At 37.8% G+C, this 23025-nt stretch overlaps 1 protein-coding gene across 1 annotated transcript in view; it reads right to left on the reverse strand.

The window, feature by feature from the left end:
• The window catches only part of WDR7 (WD repeat domain 7), a 526340-nt gene that overhangs the window by 267946 nt on the left and 235369 nt on the right, over positions 1–23025 (reverse strand). The window contains exon 19 of the mRNA XM_042780241.1: positions 18677–18790. Coding sequence (XP_042636175.1) covers positions 18677–18790 — 114 coding nt within the window. The remainder of the gene's footprint in view (positions 1–18676; positions 18791–23025) is intronic.

The following is a 23025-nucleotide window of genomic DNA, read 5'->3' on the forward strand; positions in this document are numbered from 1 at the left end:
AAAAAAAAAAAAAAAAAGTCTTAGCTGTAACTAAAAACCCTGAGGGAATGAGTTGCTGGGCCTGGGGACTCAGGACCATAGTCTCAGGGGATACCAAGGTGAACTGGCATAACATAGTCTATAAGGACAATGTTCTATATCTTATTTTGGTGAGTAGCAGCTGGGGTCTTAAAAGCTTGTGAGCAGCCATCTAAGGGGCAACTATTGGTCTCTCCCCATCTGGGCAAATAAGAGTGAAGAAAATCAAAGACACGTGGAAATAATTAGTCTAAAGGACTAATGAACCACGCAAACCTCAGCCTCCATGACCCTAAGACCAGAAGAACTAGATGGTGCCTGGCTACCACTGCCAACTGCTCTGAAAGAGAGCACATTAGAAGGGCCTGGACAGAGTGGGAGAAATGTGGAACAAAACTCAAAAATCATAAAAAAGACCAGGTTTATAGTTGGATAGACACTGATGGAATCCCCAGGACTATGGCCCTTAGTCACCCTTTGGACCTAGAACTAAACTCACTCCTGTAGTTGAATTGTTGAATGGAAGTCTGACTTGCTCTGTAAACTTTCACCCAAATCAAAATTAAAATCAAAAGTTTTTTTTTAAAGTTATTGCAATAAACCAAAAAAAAAAACAAAAACCTACACTCACTGCTGTCAAGTTGGATCCAACTCATAGTGACTCCTCCTTGGGTTTCTGAGGTGGAATCTCTATGGAAGTAGATTGCCCAACCCTCCTCCCAAGGAGTGGCTGGTAGGAGTCAAATGCCTTAGGCACCATGCACCAGAGCTCCGAGAAAAGTATTAAAACGATAGTATAAAAAACTACATCTCGGTTCCCTTCTCTGTTCTACTCAAATCAATTGAGCATTTTTAATGACTGTCCTAACCTTCTGTGGTGTAGTAAATTACCTGGTATGGCTTTTCTAGACATAAGTCTTTGTAAACTCTACGGTGGAATTTGTCATGAGCAACTGAGGAGCTCCTGATTGTTAAATTATCCACCTGGGGTATTTCTGTTGAGAGTGGTACAAAGCAATATTCTGGGAAGTTCACTCTCTATCAGGTGCTAAGAATTCTGATGTTATGATTGGTTAGTTTGGCCACTCTGCCAGGCTCAAAAGGAGCCCTCCTAGAGGGAGAAGGAGTCTCTCTGACTGCTGACTGAGAAGGACATGCTGCTGAGAGAAACGCACTCCTGAGAGACATGCGCTGCTGAGAAACAGATACCAAGAGACATGCGCTGCTGGGAGAGAGACTGAGAGAGACACGCACTGCTGGGAGAGAGACTGAGAGAGACTGGGTGTTGTTCCTGAACTTGAATTGTAGCCTGGTGCTTCCCTAATAAATTCCATAATCTGTGAGTTCTGTGTGGTCAATGCAGCAAATTATCGAACCCAGCAGAAAGGTGGTGGGTGCTGCAGGAGGAATGCTTGGTGTCAGGGTTGGTGCAAGGGCTAGAGGGAGGCAGCATGTCTGGCCTCACAAGAATAGGCCTTGGGCTATAGATGGTGAATCTGTCTTCCTCTTGTGGGGTTACAGAAGGTCAGAAGATGTGGGTTCACTGCCCCTTTGGCACCTTCTACCTTACACTACCTTACCTTAATATTGATTCTCTCTCTAATTTGGTCTTGCTCTTACTGTATGAGTCATTTTTACATTATTGTCAAAATTCAAGGAAAGGTTTACACAGGGAAGGAAATTTTCTTTGTTGGTTACTAGCGAAGGGAGAGGGTGGATGGGAGAGAAAACACATGCATAATTAAGAGACAGGTTTGATATGAGTGAAGGGAAAAGCAATGTAAGAAAAGTATGTGACTAGGACATCACCAAGGAAAAGGAAGACACAGAGAGGTGCACAAAAAGTATAGACAATGAAAGACAAATACTTTTGCAGACACAATACTGCATTATCAGTAACAGCAAACCCTCATCTACGGGTAGATACATAGGTTGACAGGTATGGGTAGGCAAATAGGAATATACCGCAACCACACATAGGTTTGGCAGACGATATTCCTACATATGTATTTGTATGTGCTATAAAAATGCCCAAATACAGTTTAAACATAACAGGAGGCAAAATGAGGAGAACTTCTTAGCCATGAGTAAGCACCTGGGCCTATGGGCTGGTAACTATGGTCTTGGGGGACATCAAGTTCAACTGGCATAACACGGTATACAAAAATAGTATTTTCCATCTTAATTCGGTAAGTAGCAAACTGGGGTCTTAAAAGCTTACAAGCAGCTATCTAAATGGCAAATATTGGTCTCTCCTTGTCTAGAGAAAAGAGAAGTGAAGAAAGTCAAAGACCTATGGAAATAAGTAATCCAAAGGACTAATGCACCATGAGAACCACAGCCTATATGACCCTGAGACCAGCATAATGCTTGGCTACAAATGCCAAGTACTTGAAAAAGGATCAAAATTAGACAACCTGGACAGAACGGGTAAAACATGTCCAAAAAATTCAAAATCCTAAAAAAGACCAGGCTTACTGGTCTGATAGAAACTGATGAAACCCCCAAAAGTATAGCCCCAAGTCACCCTTCAGGCCTGGAATTGATATCTCTCCTATGGATTAACTCTCAGCCAAACAACAGACAGGACTATGAGCTGAACACCTGCACCAGGGAGATGCACTCCTTAGAATAATCAACCCTGAGAGACCAGAAGGGCAGCAATTGTACAGGTAGAAATGGAGGGAGGCAGGAATGCATTGTTGAGAAGGACACAGGGAAAGGGTAACCACAGGGAAAAAGTGGAAGGTGAGAGGTTACACTGTGGGGAAAGTAACCAGTAGCACAAAATGAAATGTGTGTATGAACTGTTGAATATAAAATGAGTCTGCTTTGTAAAATTTCACTCAAATCACAAAAAAAAGTTAAAAAAAAATAACTTTTTAAATAAAGGGTAGGAAGAAAGGACGGAAAAGCAGGAGGGAGGACACACCCTCCACTTGTCTCCAGCGGATTCTGACTTGGATTTGGTGACATTACTTATGTCACCTTTGACTCTCATCTTTGGTTATGTGCCGCCTCGTTCTATTCTGAACACACCTTTTTTAAAAACTGAGCTAATAAGAAAGCATCCTTTCTAAGTATGACAGCTGCCTTAAAAGTTTCCCCTTTTTTTCCTTGACAAGATTATTAATAATCATTTGGTGATGAGTTTATTTTATCCTTTTAGGTTTTATTGCTATTTAACGTATCTTTTCCCATGGGCAATATCTATCCTCTTGGATGGTTTTTCAAAGCATGCTTTCCTAAATCCAGTCATGGCTCTCAACCAAATGGCCATGCCAGAATCTTCAGAAAGCTCTTGTTTGTTATCATTCTCTCCTCTCCATTTCTCACCGATTGCCACTGACTGAACACAGGAATCGGACTATGGAAATTAACTCTTGCTTCCCCACTGTAAGTATCAACAGAGCTCTCAGTACTTGTATTTCCTCAAATGATTCAGCCTTCTAGGTCAGATACAGCTCATATAATAAACATGGTGGCTTTGTTGTTGTTGTTGTTATGTGCCGTCGAGTCGGCCCCGACTCATAGCGACCCCTCCTTGGGTTTCCGAGGCAGTATCACTACAGAAGTAGGATGGTGGCTAGAAACCAAAAAAAAAAGTATTTAATAAAATATAATAACTCATCAATATTTCATGTGCCAGTTTTTTTGACATTTCTGAAAATGTGGATAGAAATTTGGATGCAGCTTTTTTCTCTATCTATGTGGTATATTTATTTGTCAAACAAATTAATATGTAAACAATACCGGGAAGAAATGGTCAAATTACCTAGAATAAACACCATCAAGTTATTCAGAAAAACTGATAGCTGATTTGTAAGTTAGTTACAAACCATGTATTCTATTTATTAAAGTAAATCACTTAAGGATGATGGTGGTACCAAGGCAGGGCCGCAGAAGGAGAGAGCCATGTAAAATTTATTGAGAGCTTACTATGTGCCGGCTCCTCTGCTAAGACTGCACAAATCACCTTATTTAATCTTCACAACAGTTATATTATTCTCATATTTCAGACAAGCAAACTGAGGCTCTGTATGGTAAAGTAACATGCATAAGGTCAAATCAAACTGAATCTACTGACATCAAGTTAATTCAGACTCATAGTGACCCTACAGAACAGAGAAGAATGCCCCACTGGGTCGAAGGCTGTGTATCTTTATGGAAGCAGACTCCTCATCTTTTTCCCACAGAGTGGCTAGTGGATTTGAACAGCCAACCTTTTTTGGTTAGCAGCCAAATGCTTTCAGCACTTTGCCACCAGAGCTCTTCCTGAACAAGGCCACCTACTGAATATGTAGGACAGCTGAGATCTGAACACAAACAGTGAGATTCTATATCTTCTGCTACAATGTACTCACTTTGTATTTGCTGTTAGGTGCTAGTGCCTCCCACTCCGACTCATAGTAACTCTACGCACAATAGAACAAAACATTGCCCAGTCCTGCACCATCCTTACAACCTTTGCTGTGCTTGAGCCCGTCATCGCAGCCACTGTGTCAACCCATCTTGCTGAGTGTCTTCCTCTTTTTTTTTTTACTGACCCTATACTTTACCTAGCACGATATCCTTCTCCAGGGACCGGTCCCTTCTGAGAACATGACCAAAGTATGTGAGACGAAGTCTAGCCATTCTTGCTTCCAAGGAGCATTCCAGTTGTGCTTATTCTGAGACAGATTTGTTTGTTCTTCTGACAGTCTATGGCACTTTCAGTATTCTTTGTCAACATCACAATTCAAATGCATCAATTCTTCTTTGATGTTCCTTATTCATAGTCCAGCTTTCACACACATATGAGGCTACTGAAAATAACACAGATTGGGTTAGGTGCACCTTAGTCTTCCAAGTGACATCTTTGCTCTTTAATGCTTTAAAGAGGTCTTTTGCAGCACATTTGCCCCGTGCAACACGACATCTGATTCCTTGACTGCTGCTTCCGTGCATGTGGATCCGAGGAAGATGAAATCCTTGACAGCATCAATCTTTTCTCCACTGATCATGATGTTCCTATTGGTCCGGTTATGAGGACTTTTGTTTTATTTCTGTTGAGGTATAATCCACACTGAAGGCTGTAGTCTCTGATCTTCATCAGGAAGTGCTTCAGGGTTCACTTTCAGTGAGCAAGACTGTGTTGTCTGCAGATTGCAAGTTGTCAATACGTCTTCCTACAAACCTGATGCTGCATTCTTCTTCGTACAGTCCAGTTTCTCAGATTATTTGCTCAGCATACAGATTGAATACGTATATTGAAATGACACAACCCTGATGCACACCCTTCCTGATTAAACCATTCAGTATCTCATTCTGTTCAAAGAACTACTCAGTTTAACATCCTGTAATTATACTTTTCCTAATGCAGACTGACAGCACATAACAACAACAACAATGCAGACCAGCTTTGAGCCAGCTGATCTGTTTCAATTTTTATCCAATTCTGTGAAACCTATAGATTCACTTTTATGCATATGGAATGCAGGTTTTATATCCTAGTAACATGAATTTATTAAACTTCTAAGAAGAATAATTCAGATATAAATTTTCCAAGAAACAATAAACACAACCAGTGCCCTTGTCCTTCAGAGCGTAACTCTACAGTTAGCATCTGGAAAGTCAACACCTGCTAGTACCACAAAAAAACAGAAAACAGCTGCTGTTGGAACAATTCTGATTCACAGTGACCTCGTGTGTCAGAGCAGAACTGTAACCCACAGGGTTAGGAATGGATTTTTCAAAGTAGATTGCCAGGCCTTTCTTCCCAGATGCATCTGGGTAGACTCAAATCTCCAACCTTCTAGTTAGCAGCCTACCGCTTTAGCCATCTCCACCACCCAGGAACTCCAGGAACTGCTCAATACCTAGAAAATACTCAAAACTATCTATTGACTGGAAGGAAAAACGATGAAAGTGGAATTAAGCACGTCATACACAAAGCCAACATAGTCTATCAATATTCTAAATCACTTCTATACCTATTTTATAACACACACCACTTTAAAGTAACACAAGTACACAGTAAAATCAACTATGTTCCAAACCAACATGGCTGACCTGACAGCATGAACCCTTGTTCCCAGATGATGTTCCAGGAGGCCTTCCTTACTCACATCTCCTCCAGATTCTTGGTTTCTAAGTCTGTAAACTAATAACAGCTTTAGCTTAAAAGCCTTTCCCATGTCTCCCCATCTCTGCTATAGATGTGGCTTACCTCTTATAACCCCCACCTTTAACTAATCTCCACTGCTTTGAATTATTGTTGTTGCTATGTGCCATCGAGTTGGACCTGACTCATAGCGACCTCTCCTTGGATTTCTGAGGCAGTATCACTACGGAAGTTGATTGCCCAACCTTCCTTCTGAGGAGTGGCTGGTGGGTTTGAACCTCCTGCCTTCTGGTTAGCAGACAAGTGCCTTAGGCACTATCTGACTCACAGTGGCCTCACATGTTGGGGTAGAACTGCCCATAGGGTTTTTTTTTTTTTTCTTTTTTTTTTGCTATGATCTTTATGGAAGCAGATAACCAGGCCTTTCTCCGGTGAAGATGCTGGGTAGGTTTGAATCATCAGCCTTTCAGTTAGCAGCAAAGTGCTTAACCATTTGCACCACTAGGGCTCTTATCTAAAGTCTATTACATGGACATGTATGTCTGGGGGGTGTGTGTGTGTGTGTGCATGCGTGAATATACAGCCTACATATACAATCAGATCATCAGTTTCACAACCAGAGACTGACTTTATTAAATCTTGCACAGAACGTGCTGATTGAAAAATACAAGGTGCTTGCTTATTAATGTGTTAAGTTGGTCTGGTTGCACAGTGGTTAGAGTGATCGGGCTGCTAACCAAAAGGTCTGCAGTTTGAACACAACACTATTCCATGAGAGAAAGATGGCAAAGATTTACAGCCTCAGAAACCCTGTGGGCAGTTCTGCTCTGTCCTACAGGGTCGTGATGACTTGGAATCTACTGAACAGCAATGGGGTGTTAATGTGTTAGTTGAATTAAACTGAATATTCATCACTCTACAAAAGGTATATACCAGAAAAGCAAACAAAAAACCGAAACAAAACAAAAAGCAGCTGATTCAGTTTCCCTGAATACATATATTCAAATTAGGTTTACCTCAATTAATTCACTCATGTTTATTTAGGCTATATAATTTAAATACACATATAGTATTCAACACATATAGCTATATAGTATATATAAACATATACATACACACACACACATATACATAACATATATATATATATATATATATATATATATACACGAGAATATTTTTGCTTGGTCTTTATCCTGTTTATAAGGGAAAACTCTCCTTTTAGCTTATCACAGGAGGAAAAAATGAATTCAAGTTCAAGACTGTCTTAACCTCAAATATTAAATGTTAACCACATTTTCCTTAAAGAATTTAAATGAAAAGTAAAAGCCTTTATGCTTGACAATTAATTTTAATCCAAGAAATCGTAGAGTAAGTCAAGGATGCTAGTTGACATAATTGTCTGTGTTTTAAATACCTTTAGAGTACCAGGAAGAAGAATACTTTAAAACCCCACATGAGTGTAAAACCTGCTTTTCCCCTTTGCCATGGTTTGCACGGTGAGAGTAATCACTCACACATATGACATAAAGCCTGTGAATTATGAAACGCTGTTGTCATTACTTTTGTGAATTACAACTTTTGGTCATATGGGTTTGATATCAATTATAAGGGCAATTCATGTAATATACAGATATATAATGGTGTACCCTAATCTAACACAATTCATTCTTATCCATGAGATATCATTACAGCTCACAAAAGGACAAACTTTCAGTTCATCCTGAAGGTTATCCACTCACATGGAAGGGATTTTTCTAACATTGTTCATAACTCTTAACCAACTAAATATTTTTGCTTTTTTCCAATTAGCCTAAATTTAGCAAAAGAAATACATAATGTTAATCTGAAATCTTACACCTTTACATAATAATATATATTATCTAAAATATGTATATTATTAGACATATACATAATATATTACTATATAATATATAGTAATATATTATGTATAATACATATATAATAATATATGGGAGCTCTGGTGGCATAGTACCTAAGGCATGTGGCTGCTAACCAGAAGGCTGGCGGTTAGTATATTAGTGTGTGTGGTTTTATACGAATATAAAATAAAAACTCTAATTTTACCCTAAAAATATACAAAATCATCTTCACATATTGAATGTGTTTATACCTTAAAAACAGCAGTCTTCTTCACCTTTTACATATTTCCCTGTATTACATAAAAAAATGAAACTATAGTAGAAGTTAAAATACAAGTTTCTGTACCATACAAAGAGAAAATGATATACCATGATGAATATGTTTCTTTTTTATCTTAAGAAGTAGGATTTTTCATGGGAGAAGGAAGGGCTGCTTATGCACAGGGAGATAGCTCAGGGTGCAGAAGAGTATGAAGGGATGGACACTGGGAGGAGATAACTATGGGGAGGAAGTGGGAGGGGAGCTGCTGCATTGTAAATTTTGGTCAATGACATGAGACAAAGTATATGTGAACTGCTGTATGAAAAGTGAATTTACTCTGTAAATCTCCACCCAAATCCTAATAAAAAAAAAAAGGAAAAAAAAAAAGAAGTAGGATATTTTAAAAAATAACCTGGTTTGAACCAATTAATTCCATTTAATAGCACAAGACATAGGACAGACTGCTGGGTTTGAATCCTGGCTCTGCCACTTCCTGTCTGTGGGCTTTATGTGGCAAGTTACCTATTTCTGCCTCAGTTTCTCTCTTGTTAAATGGGAGTGATAATGAGGACTTATCACGGTGAACTGTTGTAAGGATTAAAAAGGGCCCAGTGCACGGCCTGATACACAGCCTGACCCGTTTTAAGCACTCAATAAATGGTAGAGTTGTTATGTTTCTTATTCTTTCAAGTCCTTCATTTTTACATGTGTGCATTTAAATGAGTTTGCTAAGATGATGCCAACTACTCTTTATTTAACAAACTTTTTGTAAAAGTATTATATGCAAATAGCCTATATGTACTCTTTTTTTAAAAAAAAAAAGTATGATTATTGGAAAACAGCATTATGAAAGATTTAATGTCAATGCAACATATGGTTAAAGTAATTTATGTTGTAGCACTTTTGATATTTTATGATATTAATTTTTAAATTTTTATAATTTATATAAACAAATATTTTCTTGGTCAAAATACATCAATATTAAGTAGACTCTCCATTTATAAGGGAGCTCTGGTGGCATAATGCCTAAGCCATTTGACTGCTAACTAGAAGGCTGGAGGTTCAAACCCACCAGCCACTCCTCGGAAGGAAGGTTGGGTAATCAATCTACTTCCACAGTGATACCGCCTCGGAAACCCAAGGAGGAGTTGCTATAAGTCTAACAGACTCAACAGCAGTGAGTTTGGAGGCTTTTCTTCCATTTTTAAAAAAGGAAAGCTTTTTCAAAGGAGGAACTGAACATTCCAATGACATTTACTAGCCCTTTTTCCCTTGCTCTTGCTTGTCACTTACACCAATGATGCAAGGTCGACACGGACCATGGAAGAGGGCTCCCTGAGAGCACCGAGTGTGTTTTTGCTGATGTATGCCACAGCAGTACATCTGCCTCCTCCCCCTCCTAAGATTCAAACCACAAAACACACTTGTCCCAGGCATTTTTTCCTTCTTTTCTCATTTAAATCCTAGATATCACAACCTTTTCTCAATTTTGAAGACATATTTGCCCTTTAAGAGAGAAAGACAAACATTTAAATGGCAATCAAGAGTGACTAATTCAGTGGAGTTAATTATGCTCTTAGACTCGTTCCGAGTGTCATTTTCATGATATCAATAGGCAGATTACCAAGAAATAAGCCAGTATTCCTTTACTAATGTGTGACAAACACTTTCTGAGCTTTTAAATACCTGCTAAGTGACAGGGGGATGGTTAAGTAGACACAGTATATAAGGAGTGCTATTTGAAATCATTGGTAGTCACCCCTATGGCTTCACTAACTCCGTCATTCACCCAATAAAAATTTATTGAGAAGATATTATATACTTAGCAGTATTCTAGTGCCACAAATACAAAGACATGAAAGTCACAGGCCCCACGTGACTCACAGAGGGCAAGTGATATGGTCACTAGTAATATTAGACAGCAACAATAGAGGTCCATGTAACAAACTGGGAGATCTTAGATAAGGCAAGTCCAGAGGGATTCATTAAGATGGTGACTCTCGTGCTGGGTTTGAAGGGACCTCTCAGAATTTCACCACATGTGAGAGAGAGTTGACAACATACCAGTTAGATGGAGGAGCACAGGAAACATATGAGTCATGAAATAGCAGGTTACTCTGGGGAAACAAAGTTCCACATTAATATAGCAGGTGATGAAGTTAGAGACGGGTCAGTCGTGGAAGGGCCCTAGATATCTTGCTTAGGTGTTCAGATTTTGTGCTACAATGAATAGGAGGTCATTAAGTAGCAGTTAATGAGGGTGAAGGAGCCCTGGTGGCTCAGCAGTTAAGTGCTCAGCTGCTAATTGTAAGGTCAGTGGTTTGAACCCACCAGTCATTCTGTGACAGAAAGATGTGGTAATCAACTTCCCTAAAGATTACAGCCTTGGAAACCCTACAGGGCAGTTCTAATTTGTTCTTTAGGTTTGCTATAAGTCAGAATTGACTCGATGTCAATGAGTTTGGGTTTTGGATTTAATGAAGGTAAAAGGAGATGAAGTGACTTTTGAAACTATCAAGGTAATGGAAGACTTGGACTTAGGAGGGCAAGACAATGGAGACAGAGGGGGATGCAGGAAAATGTAATATTACCCAAAGAGAAGAAAATGAAAGTCTGGACCTAGCTAGTGTCTGTGGAGATGAAAAAGATTTTGAGAGATATTTAAGAGGTATGTTTTATAAGAATTGGCACCAACTGCATGTGGAAATTGTTGGAAGGTGCTAAAGCTATGGTTGTTCCTTGGTTTCTAATTTGGGATGTTGAGTAGTTAATGGTACCAGTAGTGATGCCTTTAACTGATTATAAATATAAAACGACATATAAATGAGTTTTAGGAAGACATAGGAACTTATTTTAAAATTGGTAACTATAAGACACTCAGGGACAAGGAGAATATACAAAACTGGTACTCCTAAGAAAAGCCGAGGTTTGAGATCTAGAGGTGATAGTCATTAGCAACTGGACCAATAAGCAGCATCACAATAAATGGAGAAAAGATTGAAGTTGTCAAAGATTTCATATTACTTGGTTCCACAACCAACACCAATGGAAGCAGCAGTCAAGACATCAGATGATGTACTACACTGGGGAAATCTGCTACAAAAGACCTCTTTCAAGTGCTGAAGAGCAAAGACGTCTCTCTGAAGACTAAGGTGCACCTAACCCAACCATGGTATTTTTAATCACCTCATATGCATGTGAGAGCTGGACAGTGAGTAAGGAAGACTGAAAAAGAGTTTATGTTTTTGAGTGTGGTGTTGGCAAAAAAAGTACTGAAAGCACCATGAACTGTCAAAAGAACTAACAAATCTGCCCTGGAGGAAGTGCAGCCAGAATGTTCCCTGGCAGCCAGAGGGGCCAGACGTCGTCTCACCCACTTTGGTCATGTTGTCAGAAGGGATCATTTCCTGGAGAAGGGTATCATGCTTGGCAAAGTGAAGGGTCAATGAAAGAGGGGAAGGCCCTCAACGAGATGGACTGACACAGTGGCTGCAACGATGGGCTCAGGTATGGCAAAGACTGTGAGGCTGGCACAGGACTGGGCAGTGTTTCATTTTCCTGTACATGGCGTCACTATGAGTCAGAGGCAACACAATCGCACCTAACAATGACAACAGCACATAAACCCCATTGCCACTGAGTTGATTCTGACTCATAGCAACGCTATGGGACAGAGCAGAGGTGCCCCATAAGGTTTCCAAGGCTGTAACTCTTTTTGGAAGCAGACTGCCTCATCTTTCTCCCATGGAGCAGCTGACAGGTTCAAAGCGCTGAGCATCTGGTTAGCAGCCAAATGCTTTAACCACAGCACCACCAGAGGTCCCTCAATTGCAGGTAAGTAGTAGTTAAAGTCATAGGAAAGGTAAAACTAATCACCCAGAGAGAAAACATAGGAAAATGAATGACAAAAAACTATCACTTTTGCTGCATTTTGATATTTATGCCAGAAACTCTCAAATACCTATTCAGAAACCCACTAAACATCCTGTCAACAGTAACAACAAGAAAAAACTAAAGCAGAGGACTGAACACTAGACAAGACAGAAATATTTCTATATTTTCTTCTTTCAAATAAGAAGTATAAAAAAACAAACTCACTCCTGTCGAGCCAGATCCTACTCATAGTGACCCCTCCTTGGGTTTCCAAGGCAGTATCTCTATGGAAGTAGATTGCCCAATCTTCCTTCCACGGAGCGGCTAGTGAGTTTGAACTGCCAACTTTCTGGTTAACAGTCAAATGCCTTAGGCACTATGCCACCAGAGCTCCTTAATAAGAAGTATAGAAAGTTAAATTATTTGGAATGAAATACTCCATTCAGGAAACAAAGAAATACACACTTTTATTAATATATTTTCATGAAAACTGTATAGTTAAAAGAAAAATTTTTTTTAAAAAAAAGCTTCAGTAATTTATAATTATCCAAGAGACTCAATATAGTGAACTCATATATTTTGTAGTAGTTAGATTCTGAAGTCAGAAGCAAGGATGATGACGATAATTTAGAACTAATGATTTAAAATTCACACAGATCCAGTGCTACATCTTAGACTCTTAATTATGAGAAAGCAAAGGAGGCAGGTGGAAGTCTTATGCTAAGAAATCACTTCCAATTTCTGAGTACGCAATGCTCCACAATTTGCTCTTCGGAGCTTACCTTACCTTTAACAGGTTACATTTCCTGTCTTTCAGTCAGAATGAATGTATAAACTTCCTATGAACAGGGTCTTCAGTAAGTAGGATAAAATCCACAAATCAACATTTAGTCTCAGACTAGAAGTCCTTCCTTAACTTAGTGTTTGAATATATGCTAAGATGTCAGTTTTATATTGATGACTTTAAAAAGCTAGACAGAACAATGGGCATTATGTAAGTACAACAAAATAACTGCTTAGTAATAAAAAAATATTTATACTTATACTCTTACATCACAGTCGTCCCAAATTAATGGCTGAAAATAGAAAGAACAAATATGTGATGATTTTTCAAAAGGAAACAAACATAGCAGGTTTGCATTTTAAATAGGTAGCCCGCAAAACAGTTACCTGATACCATAAAAAATAAAGGTGGACCGTGAAATCATCTTATAATTCAAAATAAAATGACCATCCTCCAAAGCTCACTGACTTTGATTGAGAATGTGAGGCAGTGAAGGGTACAGCTTAAGACCGCACAGAAGCTCTGGAGTCAGACAGGCCTTGTTTTAAGTCCCAGATCATTACCTGTTAAGTATGTGACCCTATCAAAGTTATCTCATGGAGCTGTTTCCCCATCTATATATCTGGAAAACTACTAGGATCCACTTCAAATAAATTTTGTACAAGTCAAGTGCAAAGTGCTTGGTACATAATAAAGTCTCAAATGATATTACTTTCAATTCCCCTTACCCATCTCTATCTTTTTTCATTTTTTGATAGGACTTTTCAACTTCTAACATACTATGCATTTATTTATTTATTTTCACTATCATTATCTCTCTCTTCCTACTAGAATGTGGTATTATGAGGATAATATCTTTGCCTATTTTGTCCACTGACATATCCTAAATGTTTAAAACTGTGCCAGGCACAAGAGTCCTGTATAAATGTTTACTGAAGGAACATTAAAATTATTATTGCATACTATTAATAATAACATAGAGTACCACTTTTAATCATTGCTGGATCGTTTCGTGTTAAATCATGCTTTATAGATTCTTCCACTTGAGAGATCAAATGACATGTTTTATGACACTGGTATCAATCACATAAGCTCTCTAAGAAAGAGCAGTATTAATTTATTTGATTGTAAGATAAAAAAGTAAGGTAAAGTAGTCCTTCTACAACAAACTTTGATTGCACAATACCAAAAAAAAAAAAAAAAAAAACCCCACAAAGGTGCATTTGTAGAAAACCATACATCAATTTACTATAAAATAGGATGTTCTCCCAGAAATTTAAAATTTTAAATCAGGAAAAATACACAACCGTAAAGAATTAGAATGTGGCAACAGTAAAATGCATTTATTCTGAGCAACCATTAATCAGTAATGGGCAGAAGTGTGTTTGCCTCGGAATTAATAATTAAAATGCAGCTACAAATTTACGAAAACATACCTCAAAAAGTAAAATAAGCACAGCCAACACACCCATTCTGATCCGTGTATCACTGTTGCTTTTGTGGTAAGTTGCGGAACCTGCACACCCATTCTGATCCGTGTATCACTGTTGCTTTTGTGGTAAGTAGTGGAGCCTGTCAAGTGTGCTGCTGATCCAGGATCAAGCTGTCTCTTTTTTGACAATGTCAGTGACTCCTGACCCTTTATCACTGTTATATGGTCAGTTTGCGGCCTTGCTATATTGAACGAGAGCCAGGACACAACAGTATGACCCTCAGAAGAATGTCCTCTTAAAGGGATACATGCAGGTTTGTGAAGGAAACCCTTCCAAAATCCTTTAAACCTGCAATTAGGGAAAGGCTGCTTTAAAATGTAACATTTGGGAGATGGATAGCTTCATCTTCACCCACAATGTAAATTAAAACTACACAAAAGACAGTTAACTAAGTCATCCAAAAGGTCTCCCTGGAAAAAAGGCACATGAGATTATGATTTGTCATCTCAAAGATTTTGCTTTTTATGTCAATTTTTAATGATATATCTGTGATTATATTACTTTAACTATTAATATCTTAATGAAAATAGCAACACATATAGATTACATAACTACATAATATTTAAATTATAGTAATAATAATAAAAGTATATAGGCAAAACCTAACATGCAGGTAAATATTCTTTTGGTTCTGAAATCATAAATAATCTAGAAACACTCTTAATGTTGTTCTTTTTACTTCAAAGAAAATACTATCACTGTCACAAAAACAGATTTCAACTACAGAGTACACCGTAAAACCTGAAACAGATCTGCTGAAAAAGAAAGCATATTTCCCATTTTTACTCTATAATATTTTTTAAAAATTAACATGTAAAGTGGGTTTTAATATTTTCGTACATAAAATCACAAGATTAATCCCCCTAAATGGCTACTATGACTGTCATAAATAATTTAAAACATGTGGCTCAAGGAAAAAATGTGATGAACCTTAAGACAGAATCCTGAGCAAAACAGAGTGTGCGTGTTGACCGAGGCTCACGGGCTTTACTCTGTGAGTCAATCAATAGACGTTAGCTTTAAAGAGAGAGAGAGAGAAAGAAGCTATGGCATATTTTTTAAATGAAAAGGTGAAGGTTTAAATTGTCTCAATCAAGATTCTATTTTTTCTTCCCAGTTTTTCCAGCTGTTCTCTTTCAGTTAGCACTATTCATTGCAAACAAATTTAATTAGTTCCAATTGATCATGGCCAACATTTATACAGATTTATCCCTACTTCTTTACCTTCATAAGACAAACACTAACAAAGACTCGGAGGCTCTGATCCTGGCGTAGTAAGGCAACATTCACACCTCACTCATTCTCAATCAAAAGGAAAATTTCAGTAACGATTTTTCTGCCTCTAGCAAAAGCGCTAAAGTAACCATCACACTTCACATTTTAATTGTTGCCATGGTCAGATTGTTTTTAAGAATCAAGTTCTAGGTTACTACAAAAATAAAATTAATACAATTATGCACATTAGCCTAACCATAGCTTCTAAATAAGAATTCACTCAAAATATAGGCATGTATTTCTATCATGGAAGACTTTCTATTTACTTGACACAGGGACAGTATTAGGGTTGACTCCTTTGAAATATCTGAAAAGAATTAATCAGATTTTTCAGAGCGAATGGTCAAACTGGCCAATGTTCCTTTTTTGCAGCAGTTGTGTTCAACAATGCTGGTCACCCTAAAATAAGATTATTGTGCTTGAAACAGATTTCTCTCAAAGCAGCTACCAGATTTTTCATAATGCAATTTATATAGGATTCTAGTCAATGAAACGAAATATGGTTTTCTTCTAAACCCTCACAAAAATCTATACCACAGCTTAATCAAGTCACACACTGGAAAGGCAATCCAAACGATCTACAGACTGCAGCATGCGAGTTGCTTTGACAACATGCTAAGGAAGCCTTTTTCAGTTATTTAAATTGGTGTGATATTGAACATTCCTGCCTCTAGCACCCATGGCATGAAATGAATAAATCAACGGTTAAGAGCCATTCATCACATATATTTAATCTAACTTCTTAGAGATTAAAATATAGTTTATGTAGCATTAACTGACTCTCCAAACTGGATTTTCCTTTTTAAGCCTCTTGGTTTATTTAGCAATAAAGGGAAGAAAACACAGTTACAAGCCATCACGTGGCTGTGCTAGTGCGCAATTCAAAAATTTCCATGAACTGATTCAGTAATGCTCACTGGAGTGCTCAAGAACCCAGCTTTCATTCCAGAATGCAAACTGAGCTCTTCTACGCAATTTGACACTCAAAGAGAAACTTGTCTCTTTTCTACGAGTTAAACAATTATTTGTTTTAGACTGGCAAGCCTTTAAACATTGCAGGCAATTAAGACATTACAACAGATTTATAAAAGCATAAGAAAAGCAATGAAAAATGAATAAAACAAGAAACAGTTGTAAAAAAAAATCCACACATGAAATATATTTTCTTTAATAGCTACTGAAACAAATTCTGTAATTATGAAGAGGCAAAGAGCTTTTAGAAAGGTTGGAAGCTTCTGAAATCATTTATATTTAAGTTGGATGATTATTTTCTCATCAATGAATTGACACATTAAAAAGTAACTACTTTATGGATTCTGACAAATGCATAATCTCACATGTCCATCATTACAGTACCGTACAGGAGAGTGTCACTGCCCTAAAATGCGCATGTTCTTTTTTTTTCCCCATCCTTCCCCTCTTGCCCTCTCTAATACCTGGCAGCCACTGACCTTTTCACTGTCTCTATAGTTTTACCTTTTGCAGACTGTCATATAGTTTGAACTAGTTTTTATAAATATAAAACCAAAAAAAAAAAAACCTAAACCCATTGCCATAGAGTCGATTCTGACTCATAGTGACCCCCGTTGGGTTTCTAAGGTGGTAAATCTTTACAGATAAAGATCGCCCCATCTTCCTTCCATGGAGCAGCTGCTGGATTGGAATCTCCAACCTTATGGTTAGCAGTCAAATGTCTTACACACTGTACCCCCAGAGCTCTTTTTTATAAATAGAGGTTTCATAAATTTTTAAGAGAGAAAGTTGTCTCCTTCAACTTTCTCCCACTGGAAAAATGTGAAAGGCATTTAGGTAGTAACAGCTGTTAGTTGATGGTCAGCTAAAGTGTGCTAACATCAGATTACAATAAACCAATAGAAGGTGACTCTCAGAAACCTCCACATTACACAGAGACTATCCTGTCTTTACATTTATGGGCAAATGTAGCAGCAGTTCTTTTAGTTCTTAAATGAAGTCTTATAAATTGTAGTGCTATGGGTCAGCATGAGTCAAGGCAACTGATGACAGCTAACAACTGAACTTTCTTTAAGTTTTAAATAATTATAACACATATATACAAGAGTACATGTAACATGTATGTACAACTTTAAAAACCTACAACACAGAGCTTTAAAAGAAAAAGAAAACTTCCCTTCAATTTTTCTTTTGTCCTTTTACTCTTTGATGAAAAGTTTATCGTTGTCTTGACAAGCCTCTTCTGAAATTATTACTGTTAAGTTAGTTATCTGTTGCTTCATGATAATTACATTTTATCAGATTTTAATCTTAACCATTTACACCAAAAACAAGTTTATCAATCTTAACACCAAGACAAATATTCATATTAGGTAGTTTTTGTCCTCAGTGCAGTCAAAGAATGCCTTTGGACATCTAGTAATTAAAACTCACTAAAGTCTGTAAAAAAGACAGGCTGAAAAAAAAATTATATGTATATAGTGTGTGTAGATTGACTTTATGCCTGTTTGCATGCTTGATAATACATATAAGAACTGTCAATATATAAACACTTCAATAATTTTAAAAGGCAGCATTCATCTCCGTGGTACAGGTACAAAGAGTATCTGACTTTCCGTATACAACGTGTATCACATATACTGCTGTTACATTAACAGTCTTCAGTTTACACTATGTGGAAAATCTGTCATAACATAATGTGTATATTCCTGTGTTCCAAGGCTTTAGTAATGACCCTAGCCTCTGAATTAGAAGATCTGCAGAAAATCAAGTGTACCACTAGCAAGTTCATTGTACAGTGACAATGAGCAAATCTGGACCAACTATAAACATTCCCACTTTGTTCTACCTGAAGATCAAAAGGATACTAAAGAGTCTCATAAAATTAAACATACCATCAAGACAAGTTTTGATCCCTTCCAGCAACACATTTAGTCCCAGTATAACTGACCTAAAACACACTCCACAGTGCTGAAGCGAGTTCAACATTCTGTTAAAGAGGTTCATGCTTACCAGTCGTGATGTCATCATCAACAAGGTCATGCTCTTCCTCCTGGATTTTGGTTTCTGTCCCTGAGATGTCAGGAGCAGCAGTGACAGTCTGAATGGCTTCTGCTGAAACTCCAGCTAAAAGAAACAGGAAATACAGGGTGAGTTTTAAAAAGCTAAAAGAAAGGTGGACCACAACCATTAAAGCTATAATTTACTTAGTAGATGCAAATCGTTTGGGGAAAAAAAAAATTTATTTTTTTCACCAAAGTTATGAAGAGTCATAAATTAATGAACAAAATATTACCATGTGATCTATTTTTTATAATTATGCATTTACATGGCTATACGCTATATTTACGTCTAAACGAGATCTGTGAAGAACAAATGAAAGATCCTGAAGTCAACTGCATTTTACTTGCATTCCTTCCATGTTTTTTTTACTACAGTTACTTCAGCTAATTTAGACAAAATTGTGCTGCAAAGAGAGAAAACAAACTAGTAAGTGAGGCACAGCTTTTAAAAGTTTACTTCTTTCCAATATTTGTCATCAATTGGGATGGGGGGGAGGATGAGGACACGAGGGATTTATGCCCTTGTTCTAACTGCCAAAAAATCCAAACCCAATGCCATCGAGTTGATTCTGACTCATAGTGACTCCCACTGGGTTTCCAAGGCTGTAAATCTTTACAGAAGTACATTGCCTCACTTTCCTCCTGCAGAACTGTTGATGGGTTTGAACCAGAGGCCTTCTGGTTAATAGCCAAATGCCTTACCCACTACAACATCACAGCTCCTTGTTTGGTCTACGTAAGAGACCTGAATGAAATGTATTGGTCCAAAACAGTGGGACACCTCCCTTTATGAAAGAATTAGATATGAGGCCAGATTGTTATCACCATCACCAAACAAACCTCCCTGAAAGCAGACAACTGGTTAGATCAGTGGGTCAAATGCTTCTATTCTGTAAATTACCTGAGAACTTGCTGATTCATGCAAATGCCTTTTTCCTTACACACCTATCTTCTCATCTTGTGGTTCTGCATCCACAGATTCAACCAGCCATGGATGGAAAATATTCAGGGGGAGAGGGGGTGGTGTTTCATTAAGAGGCTAAAGCAATCGCTCAAAGGTTAAGAGGAAGAGTAGAGTGCTATTTACATAGCACTGACACCACATTAGGTATTAATAGTGATCTAAACATGGTTTAAAGTGCATGGGAAGCTGGGTCAGTTATGTGCAGATACTACATCACCATGGATGTTGGTGTCCACGCTGGGGGGGTGGGGCACTCCTGAAACCAATACCCTACAAATATTGAGGGGTGACTGTATTTTGCCGTTTTGGGGTGGTGCAAACAGATTGCATTCAACTAGCCAAAAGGGCTGGGGGTTTAAAGCTGCTCAGAGATGTCAAGGAAGACAGGCCTGGTGATCACTTCAGAAAGACTGCAGCCTTGAAAAGCCAACAGAGCAGCTCCTCTGCGCGCATGGGCCACTGTGGGTCACGACCAACCAACCAGCAGCTAGCAAGTTGGATCTACCACGTTATTTCCATCTTGGCAATGGGTAATAGCTTGCATAAATATTTTTCATATGATTATCAACAAGCATTGCTGAATCAGGTATATACAAATCTCACTATTAGAAGTCACTTTAGGAGTTGACCTTTCTAATCAAATCTTCTTAAGTATATACTTATCTTACATACTTATGTACTTCTTATATAATTAAGGATACAATGTCACATATTGTTGTTGTTGTTATGTGCCGTCAAGTCGACCCGACCCATAGCGACCCCTCCTTGGGTTTCCGAGGCCGAATCACTATGGAAGTAGATTGCCCAACCATCCTTCCGAGGAGTGACTGGTGGGTTTGAACCGCCAGCCTTCTGGTTAGCAGTCAGGTGCCTTAGGCATTACGCTACCAGAGCTCCACATATAGGATCCATCCAAATATTTTAAAAAACAAAAACTACAAATATTCAAGGCCTTCTTTTCTTCCAAGTTGTGTTAACTTAAGCATTTCTGCAACAAATTTAACTGACCTGCCTCAAGTTTACCGACACATCGGGAGAGAAAGAATTTTCATAATTAACCACTATTAAAACCACTATCCACTGCTACTGAGTCGATTCTGACCATAGCAACCCTCACTGGGTTTCCAAGAGTATTGATCTTTACAGAAGTAGATTGCCTCATCTTCCTCCTGCAGAACAGGTGATGGGTTTGAACCACAGACCTTCTGGTTAGCAGCCAAAGGCCCTACCCACTGCACCACCAGAGCTCCTTATTAACCACTATTAATGACCCAGAACTAGACCTATGAGTAGGCAGTTCCAAGCCCTAATGATTTAAATTTTTGGAAGAAAACCACCAACTTACTACTAGCAACTGTTCAGAGTGACTCTAACAAAAAAATAAATAATGCTAAATCTATGACAATGTAAAATAACAAAGTCATCCCTTTATGGAGGTGTTTTTAATTGTTTGATTTACACAATAAAATTTTTAAATAAAGAAGAGAAATTACTAGAGACACAGTATTTAGTTAATTACTTGATTAAAGATGGCAAGGAGTAGAATAATCACCAAAGAGGAGGAGATGAGATGGTAAATAATGCCCTGTTCCTAACAGAGACTTACTGGTTAAATACAAAATCAAAGTCATTATTCTTATTACTGAGTCAAAATACAAATTCCTGAAATCTCCCAATCTTGTTCTCTCCTTGACACTGGATAATTTTGAAAATAACCAGAGAACACAGGAAAATACATTAAGAAACAAGTTTGGTTACCAAGAACTGGTATCATTAGTACTTTTTCCCTCCTGTAAGATCAGTGGATTCACAAACAATAAAGCTGGTATTTATGTAGTAGCAATATTTACAGATCTATTTACTTTTACTTCATTTAATTAGGGAGATTAAGTAATTGGTCAACATAACACAGCTATTAAATTCAAAACCCAGGATTGAATTTAGGATCAGTTAATTATCCCAACTCCAGCCAAATGGAGTTGTGATGATAACAAACTACCGATGAACCCTGACCTCTGCTGGAAGGCAGGTAAGGTAAGACAGAAAGAATGGAAACACTGAATTACTATGCTCGATTCTCATATCAAAATGGCACACATCACTTAAAACTAATTTTAAAAGCTCATGCTAAGGAAATGATGGTTTTTCAGCTTTTGAACAATATAGTTATGTTTAAAAAAATATCAAAATCATTGTTTAATCCTTCTAAAAATAGCTCTGGTGGCACAGTACCTAAGGCATTTGACTGCTAACCAGAAGGCTCGTGGTTCAAACCTACCAGCCACTCCTCAGAAGAAAGATTGGGCGATCTACTTCCGTAGTGACACAGCCTCGGAAACCCAAGGAGGGGTCGCTAGGCATCGGATCGGACTCCACGGCAGTGAGGGTTTTTTTTTTTTTTTTTTTTGTTTTTAAATATGATAACCATTACCTGAAAAATAATGAATACAAATATATATATATTTTTAAAGCCAAGCTATAGCTTGGCCAGTTCTAATCTTCACAGTATTTGATTACATGTTATCTCATGAAAGTAGGTGGTCATTACAAAGAACATTCCCGAAAAAGCAAAACGATAGGGACAGAAACAAAATCAGTGGAAGCCAGATGCTTGGGAATTGGTAAGAGGGTTGACCGCAAAGAGACACGAGAGATTTTACAGAAGGATGATAATCACCTGCATCTTGATTGTAACATGGATCCACAATTCTACAGCTGATCAACACTTACAGAGCTGTACACTAAAAAAGGGCAGTTTTCAATGTAACACATCTTTACACGAAGAGCTGCACATTAGTTTCCTATGTACACTGGACACATTATACGTGTGTGTGTATTTGTTTATAAGGGCACATTATATGCATACAGTATATACAATATACCTCAATAAACCTATTTTTTTTAAAAAAAGGATACAATAGAAGGGAAGGCATCATTGTCACTAAAAAGAATAGAAAACATACTGCTATTTTCAATAAAACACAGAGACTAGAAAAAAACTGTCTTACTTTCTTCCTGGTACAAAAAGCCTAAACTTTCCAAAGTATAAAAATTACTTCCTTACTATCAAAGAACATGAACTATTCCTGGGAAACATGAAGAAGAGTTTACTCAGAAAACTCTTCAACAAAAATTTCAGTTTCCTGTAGACTGATAATCAAGGCTATAAATGTTGTTAATTAATTATAGGATAGTATCTTGTTTTGGGGAGCTCTGGTAGCATAGTGCCTAAGGCACTTCACTGCTAACCAGAAGGCTGGAGGTTCAAACCCACCAGCCACTCCTCGGAAGGAAGGTTGGGCAATCTACTTCTGTAGTGATACCGCCTTGGAAAC

The sequence above is a fragment of the Orycteropus afer genome, unplaced genomic scaffold (genome assembly GCF_000298275.1).
Source record: "Orycteropus afer afer isolate SDZICR_OR568_19922 unplaced genomic scaffold, OryAfe1.0 scaffold00029, whole genome shotgun sequence".
NCBI classification, from domain to species: domain Eukaryota; kingdom Metazoa; phylum Chordata; class Mammalia; order Tubulidentata; family Orycteropodidae; genus Orycteropus; species Orycteropus afer.